Here is a 13038-nt window from a genome sequence, read left to right as displayed (position 1 = left end):
ATAAGAGTGCCGGGAGCCGGTCCATCCTTGCTGTTTCAAGGGACCTGGCATATATGGCATACTGTTCTTAATATATTTGCTCACCTTCTTGGCACTATGTGTTTTAACCAAGGTCACCTCTCCGAGAAAGGTTGTTTCCCCAGGTAGAGATTTTCCCCTGAAGTTAGGGAGGGAATAAAACCCCTTCACTAAGTGCCAGGCAGGTAATTAATCTCTTTAAGTATGAACAATCATGCTTAAGCTACATAATCTTTACTCCCTGGAAAGGAGATAAGAAACACCCTAACCTTTGGAATAGAGATTGATAGGATTGAATCAACTGGTATAAATACAGATGTAAGAAGCTAGCGAGAGAACATGGCTACAGAACCTGGCTGGAGAACCTGGAGAACGTGGCTGGGGAACCTAGCCAGAGAACATGGACACAGAACTCGGCTGGAGATTGTGGCTAGAGATCCTGGCAAGGCTGCTGATCAACTGAACGCTGTCTCCGTGTCATTCCTTCTTCGCCGACTCCGTCCACACCTTTGGGAACCCCTGGGCCTGCTGGGGTTGGACCCCAGCATAAGAGGAGGTGAGGGCAGTACTACCTACTAGCTGATGAGCCCAGGATGGGAGGACTGGAATAACAAAATGCATCTTATTTTTTCCACGTGTCAAGGATGCTATTCTGGTCCTAGCCAGTTTGGCTCAGTGGATAGTGTCGGCCTGCGGACTGAAGGGTCTCGGGTTCGATTCCCAGTCAGGGCACATGCCTGGGTTGCAGGCTGATCCCCAGTGGGAGCGTGCAGGAGGCAGCCAATCAATGATTCTCATTGATGTTTCTATCTCTCCCTCTCTGAAATCGATAAAAATGTATTTTTTTAAAAAAAAAAAGGATGCTATTCTGTAAAAGTTCATGTGAACCCCATCTAAGCTGAGAAGGTAGGCAATTGTAACTTAGCCGTCTCTCCCTTACGCACTGAGGCTCTTCAGAGCAAGTCCTGCAGCAGGGACCATGCTAACCAGAAGACAAAATCTGGCCTAAGCGTTGCCCGATATAGGCTTATTGACCTCTGGGCAGGTCAGTTTACCCCTCTAGCCTTTAATTTACACGTGTGTAAAAGATGGGACGGAACTAGTTATCTATAAGGGTGTTCCAGAAATTGGGGCCGGCCCCACCACAAGCAGGCTCCACTTAAGCCAGAGCGGCCATGCTTGTCAGGCTGCTTTTAACTAGTTAAACTGCATGGCCTGCATTCAGTTCTGTCACTTATTCCCTGAGTGACCTTGAGCAAGTTTGCTTATCCTCTCTGGCTGCCACAGCCAAAAAGAGAGGACGACAGTCATTGCAGTGAGGATTAACTGGATGGGTGAGGCACTGAGAACTATGTCTGGCACATAGTAAGTGTTGCTCAAATATTTTTAGGTACTAAATGATGTATTTTTACAATTCCCTTCACATAACCTTTCCTGTTTCTAAAAGGTTTTTAGTGCTTAGAGAAATGTGTCAAATCTTATTTTTTTAAAATGGTTGGTTTCAAAACAGACCTAGAAATAGAAGGTTCACCTTGAAGAGGTGTCAACTTATGCAAGTCCCTCCGCCAATTTAAATACAACCAAACTTGATTGTCACATGCTAGGAAATGGCTTATATCTATGAACATATAGTATAGCTCTGCCAACAATTGGAAACTGATTGTTTTTCACTGACATCTGAAATAATTGTCCTTCCAGCTGAGTTAGCAGGGGAAGTCATCCAAATAAAGGGGGGCTCACTACAGAGCTTCTGACTTTGAGTTTTGTTTTTATACAGTTAGCCTCCAGACCTGCTCTTATTAGGCTGACAAATCCTCTGTTCCCACTTCAATGTGTCAGGAAAAATCTCTTCAAAATTGTTTTAGGGTTGAATCCTTTGTAGGGAGTCCTGGTGGACAGCAAGCATGTGACAGGCCAGACCAAGGGGGTGTAGTGACGGGGGAGGGAGTGCAGTTAGAACAACATGTGAAAACACAGCGCAGCTCTGGGTGCCCACACAGTCCCCCTCAGGCACTGCCAGCTCTCTCCGAAGAACCTGAGTGATCACTGTGCTAAGAGAATAGCCCATTGAGAATAGTCCATGGTAGTTATATAATTGAAATTTGTCTATATGACTCCATATTAGACCCTCATGTTTGGAAATAAGCCCAAATCTCACTCATTCCCACAAAATATGTTTCTCATATTAAATGATGATTTAAATATCAAAACAGTGGATCACTGTCCCATCACACATTAAGGTGTAGTTGGGCCCTAGCTGGTTAGAGCATTAGCTTGAGAACCAAAGGACATGTGGGAAGCAACCAATTGATGTGTCTCTCTCATGTGGATGTTCCTCTCTCTCTACCTCTCCTTCCTCCTTCCCATCTCCACCCTCCCTCCCCCCACCTTCCACTCTCTCTAGAAATCAATGGGGAAAATATCCTCTGATGAAGATTTTTTTAAAAGTGTAGTTGGGTAGGTTTTTGTTGTTCAATACTCAGTTCCTGTTGATAGTTGTCAGCTCCTACTCCCCCTAGTTCAAGGATAGGGAACCTTTTCCTGCCAAGGGCCATTTGGATATTTATATCATCATTCGTGGGCCATACAAAATTATCAACTTAAAAATTAGCCTGTTATATTTGGTCAAACATTTAATTAACTCACCCCTAATGCCTTGGCAGGGCCAGACCAAATGATTTCACGGGTCTTATACGGCCCTTGGGCCGGATGTTCCCCACCCCTGCCCTAGTTAATTCCTTTTAAAGACTGAACTTGAAAACAATGAAACCCTTGCATAGCTATGGGAGAATTTTAAGTTGTCCATGGACCATTTGGGGGGATGGATACCCTGCAAAAAGACATTTAAAAAGAAAGTGCTATTAAAATGAAATCTTTAAAATGGACATTGATGAGTTTCCCCAAAACATGTAAAAATGGCATCCTGATCTTCACTGGTGGTTCTTAGAAATGTCTTTGAGGATATTTTTGGAGCAGATGGGCACAGAGACTCAAAACACTTCATCTGAAAGTGGGAAAATGCCCTTGAATATTAAAACAAAAACAAGCAAAATACTTTAAACTATAGACCATGCTATCTCAACAGCCTACTTGGCCCAGGCCCAGTACCAAGTAGGCCTCTCAGGTTGGACTAAATAACCTGTTTCCCCAGCACACGCAAGTGAGGCCTTAGCCAGGAAGAAATTACCAAGATGGTACATCCCCCTGATGCGCTGCGTCCAAATGCAGTGAAAGGCGCAGCCTCGAGAAGCATCAGGAATATCTGTGAACGGAGTCGTGGGCACTGATGAGTTTTCCTAAGAGCATGCACTAGTCTGGATCAGCACAGGCGTGGCAGGGAAAGGTGCTTGATTAGACGCGAGTCCAGCCCGGTGCCTACCTCGGGCATCAATAATCAACCTAAAGACCTTCATTCCATTACCTCATTCTGTTTGTTGTTGTTGTTTTGCTTTGCTTTTAACCTGTTACCTCTTTTATAAATACAATTAGGAGAATTTCATCGGCAAAGAATTGTTCAAGGCTAGGCTATCTCCCTTGCCTCCCATCCCCCTCTATTTGTCATGGGGCTTCTAAGCTACTCAGAAAGAAGTAAAATTGACCCGGATCACACTGGTTCCCTGGTCCTTAAACAATCAAGCTTATTTTCTGTATTGAATCTCACTGAGGCTGTAACACTGAGTCATTAAGAATAATTTCAGACCACCTCAGAATATAGACAATGGTGTGTTCTCTAGATGTATGTCCCAGTGTTTCTGAAACAGTTCTGCTCAACTTTTAATAAAATTGCACCAATATCAAAATTAAGAAGTATTCAAGGTCTCACTAGCAGAAACCAACCTTTATATCATTGAATTATCCTAATGACTTAGTAAATACAGAGCGTAAATACTAGCCACAGTAAACCTATTTTCAAAAAGAAAATGTGTTTAATCTCATATCAGAAGGTAATTTTTTAAAACCACAAAAATCACACATGATTATTTAATTGCTCACTTTCAAAACATAGATGTAACTCATTTTATGCATTCACTATGTTCCTGAAAATTTCCATTATTAAAAAGTAAGTTAAAATTGTAATTTGAGGTGCCTTATCATCATGTCCTATTTATGTTCTGCTTGGAATAAAAACTAATATTTTACTAAGTTTCCATTTTGCCCAGTCTACCATATAAATATTCTGATGTTTCTATTTCACCCAGTCCACCATATAAATATTCTGATAAGAAAATATCTTAAAAGAGCCCGAGGGTATAAAGAATCCTATTGCTATAAGTAATTATTCTCTTCTTCATGTCAAGTTCACAAACCAGGTCTTGTTCAAGTCGGGACAGTCTGACTCTAAGCCTGACACACTAGTTGTTTGCCCTTCCCTGGGACGGGGTGCCTGGCACACACACAGCCGTGCCTCTGGATGGCTGTGGCTGCCCAGGAAACCGTGGCTGCCACCCATACCCACAGGACAGCACCCTACCCCTGCAAACAGCACCTTTCCCCAGCACATGCACCCGGCCCTTTGGGACAAGAGAGTTTTTATGGAAGGGCAACTCCAGGGGCAGAGAGATTTAAATCTCCACAGTCCTCCATGAACATGATCACACACACACACACACATATGAGCAGGCTCTCTGCACATCAGGAGGGAACGAAGAGGGCAGCAAGGTCTGGGGAAGAACCTGGCTCCCATCCTAGCTGGAGCACTGGCTCCCTAGTCACAGTCCCTCTGTCCTTCAGCAGAACGGTGCTGACATCAGTCCTCCCAGGCAGGAGGTTTTCAGCGCTGCATTCAAGCGGTCCAGAGAGAGCTTACAAAGGCCTATCGTATCCTAAAAGGCAGGTGAGATCGCACAAGGTTGTATTGAATCTCACTGAGGCTGTAACACTGAGGCACTTGCAGGAAGTAGACTTACTTCCTACAAGTGCCACGTTCTCTCAACCCTTCCAGGCCCGATTCCCACCGTGCATTCCAAAACCTCCAAGATGTTTTTCCCAAAGGGGTGGGGAAAAGATGGAAAGTAAAAAAGGGACCACACTGATATCCTATGCGGCCCAGCAAGACAAACTGCATCCAAACGTGCCCCTAGTAACAAGGAAAACTGGCTGTCTCACCTCGACTCCCGGGAAGTAGGGAGGTCGGGAAAGGATGGTACAGACTGAACCACCGTGACTGAGGAGGGAGCAACAGAAAGACGAAGCCCGCCCATCGCGATGGGGCTCACGATCGCACCAGAGCTCAGGCTGCAGCAGCTACCTCTGCAGCCTGTTCGCCTCAGGGCTGGTCTTCACTGAGACGGGTTCTGAGAGCCCTCTTTGCTCTCAGTCTTCTCTGCTGGGCTGCACTCAGACTCCGTGACCAAGGGCTTGCACCCATGAAGCGTGTGGGCATTCAGCATCTCCAGCAGCAGGTCGTAGACCGGGACCACGTTTTTGCACTTCATGCTGAGCAGGTGTTCCATGCCCTTGTTGCTATGGGGACAAAAAGGTACTGAGATTCTGTCCTGTGATGCAGCCGCAGGAACTCAACGTAAGTCGTGCACACACTCGGACATACGCACTTCCCTAAGCCCTTTGTTCTATGGCTCTTGCATCTGGCTCCTTCAATATCTACACTCAAGGGCGAGGACAACGTCCTATGACCTCTGTGTCCCATCACCCACCCACAATGGCCTGGCAGTGCCTGGCACAGCGTGCAATCGATGCTCATTGTTCACGGTAGTCACTGCAGGCTGCTCCTGCGGGAAATGCAGGGTTAGGGTCCTGAGAGCCTTGGGAACACTGTACGGCACTTTGGTACTATGCATGGAGGCCATTTGTGGACACTGAAATCTCCAACCACAAAAATGCAAACACATGGCACTAAATAGGCCACATGAGGAACACTTGCTGCAGCGTGAGGAAGGCAGAGCATGACCTTGGTTGGCCTCGGCTGGGGATGTAAGCACAGGCCACGTGAATGCTTTGCCACTCTGTGACTGTCCCCAAGTGATCACAAAAGTGCCGTGAGTAATCAATCGGGAGGTTACAAATAAAGTTTAGCAAGCGGGCAAATTCTCAAATACAGAAACCGGGATTACGATAGACTATTTGTTATGCAAATGATTGTGTGCAGAATGATCATTAAACAGAGGCAGAGGCTGTTCTCATTTCCTAACCCTTGTTAAAATTCTTGAGGGGCATGTGTTCCTCCCCATAGCCCCTAGACTTTCTCCGTATCTCCCCTCTTCCAGCCCCAGGGCAAGCACCCTCATCCTGGGTGACACAAAGCCACCATGGGACATCCCACAGCACTATCGCAGCCCTGCCTTCCTAAGAACTGCGGACTCACCAGTTCTCTTAGGTCTCATCCTTATGTCCTGGTGCCATAAGGATGTCCTGGTGCCGCAAGGAGAGAACAGCTCTCAGGGAGGGCTCTGTGCACTTCCCCAGATCACAGATCTCAGGAGTTGCTCTAGGAAAGCTGGGTTTAACCTCTTTAAGGAAATGACCTGGGGACTCCAGCCCTAGGTGGTGCAGGGATGGGTGGCAGGTCACTTTAAGGAAGACCCTGCCCCTTTTAGAACTCCACAAACAAGCTAAAATCCCCAGCAATTAAGAATTAGATGAGCCACCACAGGATGCCACAAAGATCCTGTAAGGAGCCACGTGACAGCCATTCGGTGCCCACTATGTGCTGACCTTTGGCTACAGGTGTGTGCCCTAATGAAGAACCCCCATTCCCTTTCAGGGCTTCATCGTCCTTTCAAGGCCACAATTCTACCGTATCCACCTCAAACTTGAAAACCCTCTTCCCAAAGCTCTCCACCCTCTGAACATGTGCCCCCTTCCCCGCCACGTACCCGGTGGGGGGAGGGCCCCTTACAGATCGTACCTGGCGTGCCTGACGTGAGAAAGGAGCATCAGCAGGTTAGCCAGGCGGACGGACTGCTGCTGGGAAGGGATGCCGCTCTTGGCGATCACCCAGACCAGAGCATCAGTCACAGCATTCAGCAAGTGAGTCAGCTTCCGGCTGCTCTCCGCCTCCTGAGCTGCTGCAGCTAAAGGGTACATACCTAGACAAAGAATCAAGGCCATGACTCATGGCTCTGCAAAAAGGAAACAGAAGTTGTGTGCTCAGGCATTAGGCACGCCAACATTCTCCTGACAGGAGGGCAATGATCAAACGGGTTCTGACATCTGCATGGATAGTGGTGTCCCAAGAGCCAGCCCCATGGCTGAATGGGAAGAGTAAGCCTGGCTGAATTTGGTCCAGAATTGTGGCCTTGCCTTGAAAATGTATCAAACCATTATTTGGTGAATGTCATTTGCATGAACAAATACACATATAGAGATGGTCAGAAAGCCCTTGGAGAGCTCTTTATTAAGGGGAGTTTAATAAACATAAACTGCTGACCACTGCTACACAGCTTCTCCCACCCACCCCCTCGTGTGTGCCATGTGTAGACAGTCACGGTAGGCTCACCGCATGAGCACCCAACCTCTGGCGGCACCTTGCTGGGCACAGGAAGACCATCAGTCTGGAGTCAACAGACCTACTTCATGTCCGCTGTCTGTAGCTCTCTGACCCAAGACCAGTTCCCAGCTCCTCCAACCTCACCTCATCATTGAGCAAAGCTTGCAGACATATGTCTGCTAAGGTCTCCACAACCTTCCCACCAGGTGCCTGTGTTTAATTCCCCTCTGACTCTAGGATCTGAGACACTGTGGCCTCCCAAAGGTTGCAAAATAACAGCTCAGGTAGCTCTCCTTCCCTCCACCCCATCCCCAACCTCTGACTCCCTGATTCCTGGAAGCAGGAAAATAACCAGCTTCTCTTCCAGATTTTCAACTTCAAACTATAAATAGCAAATATATGAAACCAACAGGGGAAATGCCAATCTTTGACTGTAATGAGAATGAAGGATGGTTGGTACTCCATCACCCACCGAATCTGTTTTGGCAATTTTTGTTCTCTATTTTTATTGGCATTTTCAGTTCAATTAAGGCAAGGGACATACTGAACCAAATTATGCAAGTGTAGTGCTTCACCACATCCCTGCGGCACATCCCTCCATAATGTCTCATGATGCAGATTTAAAATATCCATCTTTTAAACTGCCCAGAACTGCTTCTCTAACCACCTGCTCACCTCCTTCTCCACAGGGACTGAGTCCTCCCACTGTCCCCCACAGCACGTAACCTGCCCTTCCACTGCAGAGGAAACAAGCCCCAACCTCAACCCCTTTGAATGGCCAAAATCAGATCTGCTCTCGGGGTTGAGGCCAACTGGGACAGTTCTTGAGGGCACCAGACTCTCCCTGCTCTTTTCATCCTCAGCTCCCACCACACCTCACCTTGAAACTTCAATTCCTTGAACAGATGATGCCCTGAACATGCTAAACTTTCTGCTTAGGAACTCTCTTATCATCCTCCTCTCTCTCTACTCTTGTTATCTATATTCATTCCTCCTTCAGATCCCAGCTTGCTTGAACTTCCTTCTGGAAGCTTCCCCTGATCTGAAAGCTGGATGTCTTCACATATGCCCCACTCTCAAAGAAACTGGACATAAGCACTTCAAGAGCACAGACCCATCACCTAGTGCCATGATTGATGTGAAAGAAATGCTCATAAATGGAAGAATTAAAATGAATCGCATAGGTTCAAATTTTTGCAATTTTTAGCCAATCACGCCATCATAAGTGAAATTATAAATATGCATGCTAAGGCATATTTTAGGTATACCATGGAAAATTATTAATCAAATGAAAATATGGAGAAATTGTTTTAAGCTTCCTTTCCTTAAAACTGACCTCAGCTTCAATGTCTGTTTCATACATTCTGTCAGTTTCTAAAATGTAAGGAAAGTGGACTCTGCCCTTGCTTATGCTTTTAATTTAATGTTACAAATAATCCAGAAGAAAAAAGCCTATGCCTCCAGATGTCTAAGATCTAGCATAGAAAAGACCCACCTCTCCTATCAGTGGAAACTTTCCAATAGAAACAGAATCCCACTTTCTAACAGCTGAACAGATTAAATTCATCTTGACAACTGTTACGACTACTACCAAACAAGAAAGGAACTTTCCTAAAGGAAGATTTCTTAAATTTGGATTTACCATAAACAAATGCTAGTCATTTACTGCCATGAGTGGTAATTACATCACATGCCTGCCTCACCCTCTGTAATTCTCTCAAATGTTGGCAGTCTGTCAGATGCTGCCGGGACGCCATAGCCTTAGTCTCCCATTTGCACAGATGATGCTTTTAGCTTTCACAACAACACAATATGATGTCTCACAGGCTAGAAGGACCATAAGGAGCCTTGCCAAACAGAAGGCTTTCTACTGCAACGTGTTGTAACAACAAGGAAACTGCTTTCTAAGGAGCACTTTGCTGCACAGAAATGAGTTCTAAACAACTTCTAAAGGTAAGAGAAGCCCCATACTGTGGCATTGGCTGTTCCTCCTGCGCCAACATGGGACTATACTTCTCAAGCAAATCCTCCCTTTAACAAAGATAGAAGTGGCAGCACACGTCAGGTGATATCTGTAGGTGGGCTGAAAGAGACCAGTAAAAGTTTATTTTTTTTTCCATGATCAATTCCCAATGTCCCAGCTGGACATTTCCTATTGGCACATCAACTTAATTGCTGATGTAAGCTGGGCCTTTGTATTATTCTATAAAAGGTGAATGGTAACAGTAAATGTCAAGATGCCAGAAGCACCAAAGCGCTTACAAGTCTTCTTCACTTTCTCTACAGTTTTCATTGTCCAATAATTAATCATTTCTACTCAAACTGCTTGCTTTCCAGAACTGAGGTAGGGAGTGTATATCAGGTTCAAGGGGCATGCCCTGTCAGGCAGGTGAGGCCAGATTTACCCAAGGAGAAAACACCCAATAGTTGTCTTCAGGGCCGCTGTGCCTCACATGACATTCAGATTCCTTCTCTACTCTCTCTACTCTTTTCTTCTCTCCTCTCTTCTTCAAGACCTAACCCCACCCACCTCTGTCTAGTAATCTCCTCAACAGCATCTCATTCAGTTTTGGCTTCAGGAATTGCTGCTTTGGCTCCAATGAACAAAATAGAAACAGAAGCATGGTTACATGGAACAGACTGACAGCTGTCAGAAGGGAGGAGGGTTGTGGGGCTGGATGAAAGAAGGTGAAGGAATTATCCAAAAAACACATATACACAACACATAAACACAGATAACAGTGTGGTGATGGCCAGAAGAAAAGGGGGGTGGGGACACGTGGAGGTGGACAAAGTGGGGATAAATGGGGATAAAAGAGACTTTGCTTTGGGCCATGGGTACATGATGCCATGTGTAGATGATGTTTTGTTGAGTTGTACACTTGAAACCTGTATGGTTTTGTAAACCAATGTTACTCCAATAAAATCAATTAAATACATAAATAAATAAAATGAATGCATGGACCATTGAACATAAAAATAAAGTGGTATAATATGATATCACAAATTCCTATTATTTCAAACATTAAACACTAAGATTGGATAAAATCTAGGTAATAAAACCCCAAAGGAAGGGATCCGTAAGTCCTTAGTTGAGGATTAAAACTTGGACATACATATTATTTGAGAAAGAAGAAATAATAACAAAAGGCCCTACAAGAGTAAATAGCTAAGCAAAGCAATCCATACCTGGTATAGCAGGTGGACCAAGTAAATACCAGGTAAACAGTAAACTGAACAGTATGAAAACGATATGCAAACTTAGAAAAGTGTGAAAAATAACACATCTCCATTGCAGCAATATTTATAACTAGAGGCCCGGTGCATGAAATTTGTGCACCGGGGGGGGGGGCGTCCCTCAGCCCAGCCTGCACCCTCTCCAATCTGGGATCCCTCAGGGTATGTCCAACTGCCCGTTTAGGCAGTCAGAAGTCCCTCTCACAAGCCGGGACTGCTGGCTCCCAACTGCTCACCTGCTTGCCTGCCTGATTGCCCCTAACTGCTTCTGCCTGCCAGCCTGATCACCCCCTAACCACTCCCCTGTCAGCCTGATCAATGCCTAACTGCTCCCCCTGCAGGCTTGATCACCCCAACTGCCCTTCCTGCAGGCCTGATCGCCCTCAACTGCCCCCGCTGCATGCCTGATCCCCCCCAACTGCCCTCCCCTGCAGGCCCAGTCACCTCTAACTGCCCTTCCCTGCCAGCCATCTTGTGGTGGCCATCTTTGACCACATGGGGGTGACCATCTTGTGCGAGGGTGTGACAGTCAATTTGCATATTCCCTCTTTATTATATAGGATGGTAGAGAAAAAAGGAACTGTAGAGAAGTGATTGAACAATTTAGACCAGTGGTTGCCAACCAGTGGTCCACGGCACACTGGTGGTCTGTGAGGTCCGAAAGGTTGGCGACGGCTGATTTAGACAATGCCCTCACTGGAAAGATTAACTTAGCTCTCTCCTAGTTGACCTGAAGGGATTTCATAGCATTTTGAAAAGTAAAAAAGCAAGATATGAAGAACTATCTTATATAGTGTCCCAACTTTTTAATAATGAAAAGCCTACCTTTGTATATGTTAAAAGTGAGGTATTATTATTATTTTTTTAATCCTCACCCAAGGATATGTTTTTGTTTTGTTTGTTTTTTTCATTGATTCTAGAGAGGAAAAGCAAGGGGAGAGAGAAACAGAGAAACATCAATCAGTTGCCTCCTGTACACGCCCCAGCTGGGTATCGAACCCTCAACCTGTGTATGTGCCCTGACTGGGGACAATACCTCACAGTCCTGGACAGAGTGAATGGTGGGACAACACTCTAACCACTAAGCACACCAGCCAGGCCTGTGAAGTATTATTTTATTTTATTTTTTTAAATATATATTTTATTGATTTTTTACAGAGAGGAAGGGAGAGGGATAGAGAGTTAGAAACATCGATGAGAGAGAAACATTGATCAGCTGCCTCCTGCACACCCCCCACTGGAGATGTGCCTGCAACCAAGGTACATGCCCTTGACCGGAATCGAACCTGGGACCTTTAAGTCCGCAGGCCAATGCTCTATCCACTGAGCCAAACTGGTCAGGGCTAAATTATTATTAAAAGATGGGAGGTCAAAAGAAAAAAAAAAAAAGATGGGAGAAGGTACAAAGTCAACACTATGGTTAAGATAACTATTTGGTGTTGGGGTAGAAAAGTCAAGCAAAGGCAATTATAGGTACTCTTTCAAAGTACCCATAATTTTTTACATAAGATGTTATGCTGTTTATGTAAAACTAGAGGCCCAGTGCATGAATTCATGCACGGGTGGGGTCCCTCGGCCTGGCCAGCAATCGGGGCAGGCCGGCCAGGGGGAGGGACTGTGGGAGGTGGGCCGGATGCAGGAGGTTGGCTGTGGGAGTGCACTGACCACCAGGGAGCAGCTCCTGCATTGAGCATCTGCCCCTTGGTGCTCAGTGCACATCATAGCTACCGTCCCGTCGTCCAGTCATAATAGTCGCTTAGGCTTTTATATATATAGACTAGAGGCCTGGAGGCCCGGTGTAAGAAATTCATGCAAGAGTAGGCCTTCCATAGCCCAGCTGCCCGCACTGGCTTCCCTCTGGTACCTGGGACCAGGGTTTCCCTCCAGCCGCCGGCAGACACCCGGGACCCAGGCTTCCCTCCAGCCACCGGCAGGCACCCGGGAACCAGGCTTTCCTCCAGCTGCCAGCAGGCACCTGGGACCTGGGCTTCCCTCGCAGCCCCAGCTTCATCTGGAAGGTCGTCCAGTCTAATTATAATATTACACTTTTAGTATTATAGATTATGTATATAAGTATGTACATATATTTCTTTATATATATTATCTATAATACTAAAAGCACAATATGCTAATTAGACCAGACGTCCCTCCAGACTAAGCTGGGGCTGCAGCCACGGGATCAAGGCAGCCGCAGTGGCTATGAGGGAGGGATCCACTGCTATGAGGGAGGGATCCGGATCCAGGCAGCTGCCCATGGCTGCGAGGGAGGGATCCAGGCAGCCAGCCATGGCTGCGAATTTCATGCATCTGGCATCTAGTTATTATATATTTCTCTC

The 13038-nt window shown here is 46.0% G+C and overlaps 1 protein-coding gene across 1 annotated transcript in view; it reads right to left on the bottom strand.

Moving 5' to 3' along the window:
* Window positions 1–2698: 2698 nt before the first annotated feature.
* ESR2 (estrogen receptor 2 (ER beta)) overlaps window positions 2699–13038 on the bottom strand; it is a 34126-nt gene continuing 23786 nt past the window's right edge. The window contains exons 7-8 of the mRNA XM_015559426.1: window positions 6884–7064; window positions 2699–5481 (exon numbers count right to left, since the gene is read on the bottom strand). Coding sequence (XP_015414912.1) covers window positions 5298–5481; window positions 6884–7064 — 365 coding nt within the window. The 3' untranslated portion in view covers window positions 2699–5297. The remainder of the gene's footprint in view (window positions 5482–6883; window positions 7065–13038) is intronic.

The sequence above is a fragment of the Myotis davidii genome, unplaced genomic scaffold, assembly GCF_000327345.1.
Source record: "Myotis davidii unplaced genomic scaffold, ASM32734v1 scaffold474, whole genome shotgun sequence".
Taxonomy (NCBI): domain Eukaryota; kingdom Metazoa; phylum Chordata; class Mammalia; order Chiroptera; family Vespertilionidae; genus Myotis; species Myotis davidii.
Note: the sequence above shows the minus strand (reverse complement) of the source record. Positions and strands in the feature narration are given on the sequence as shown.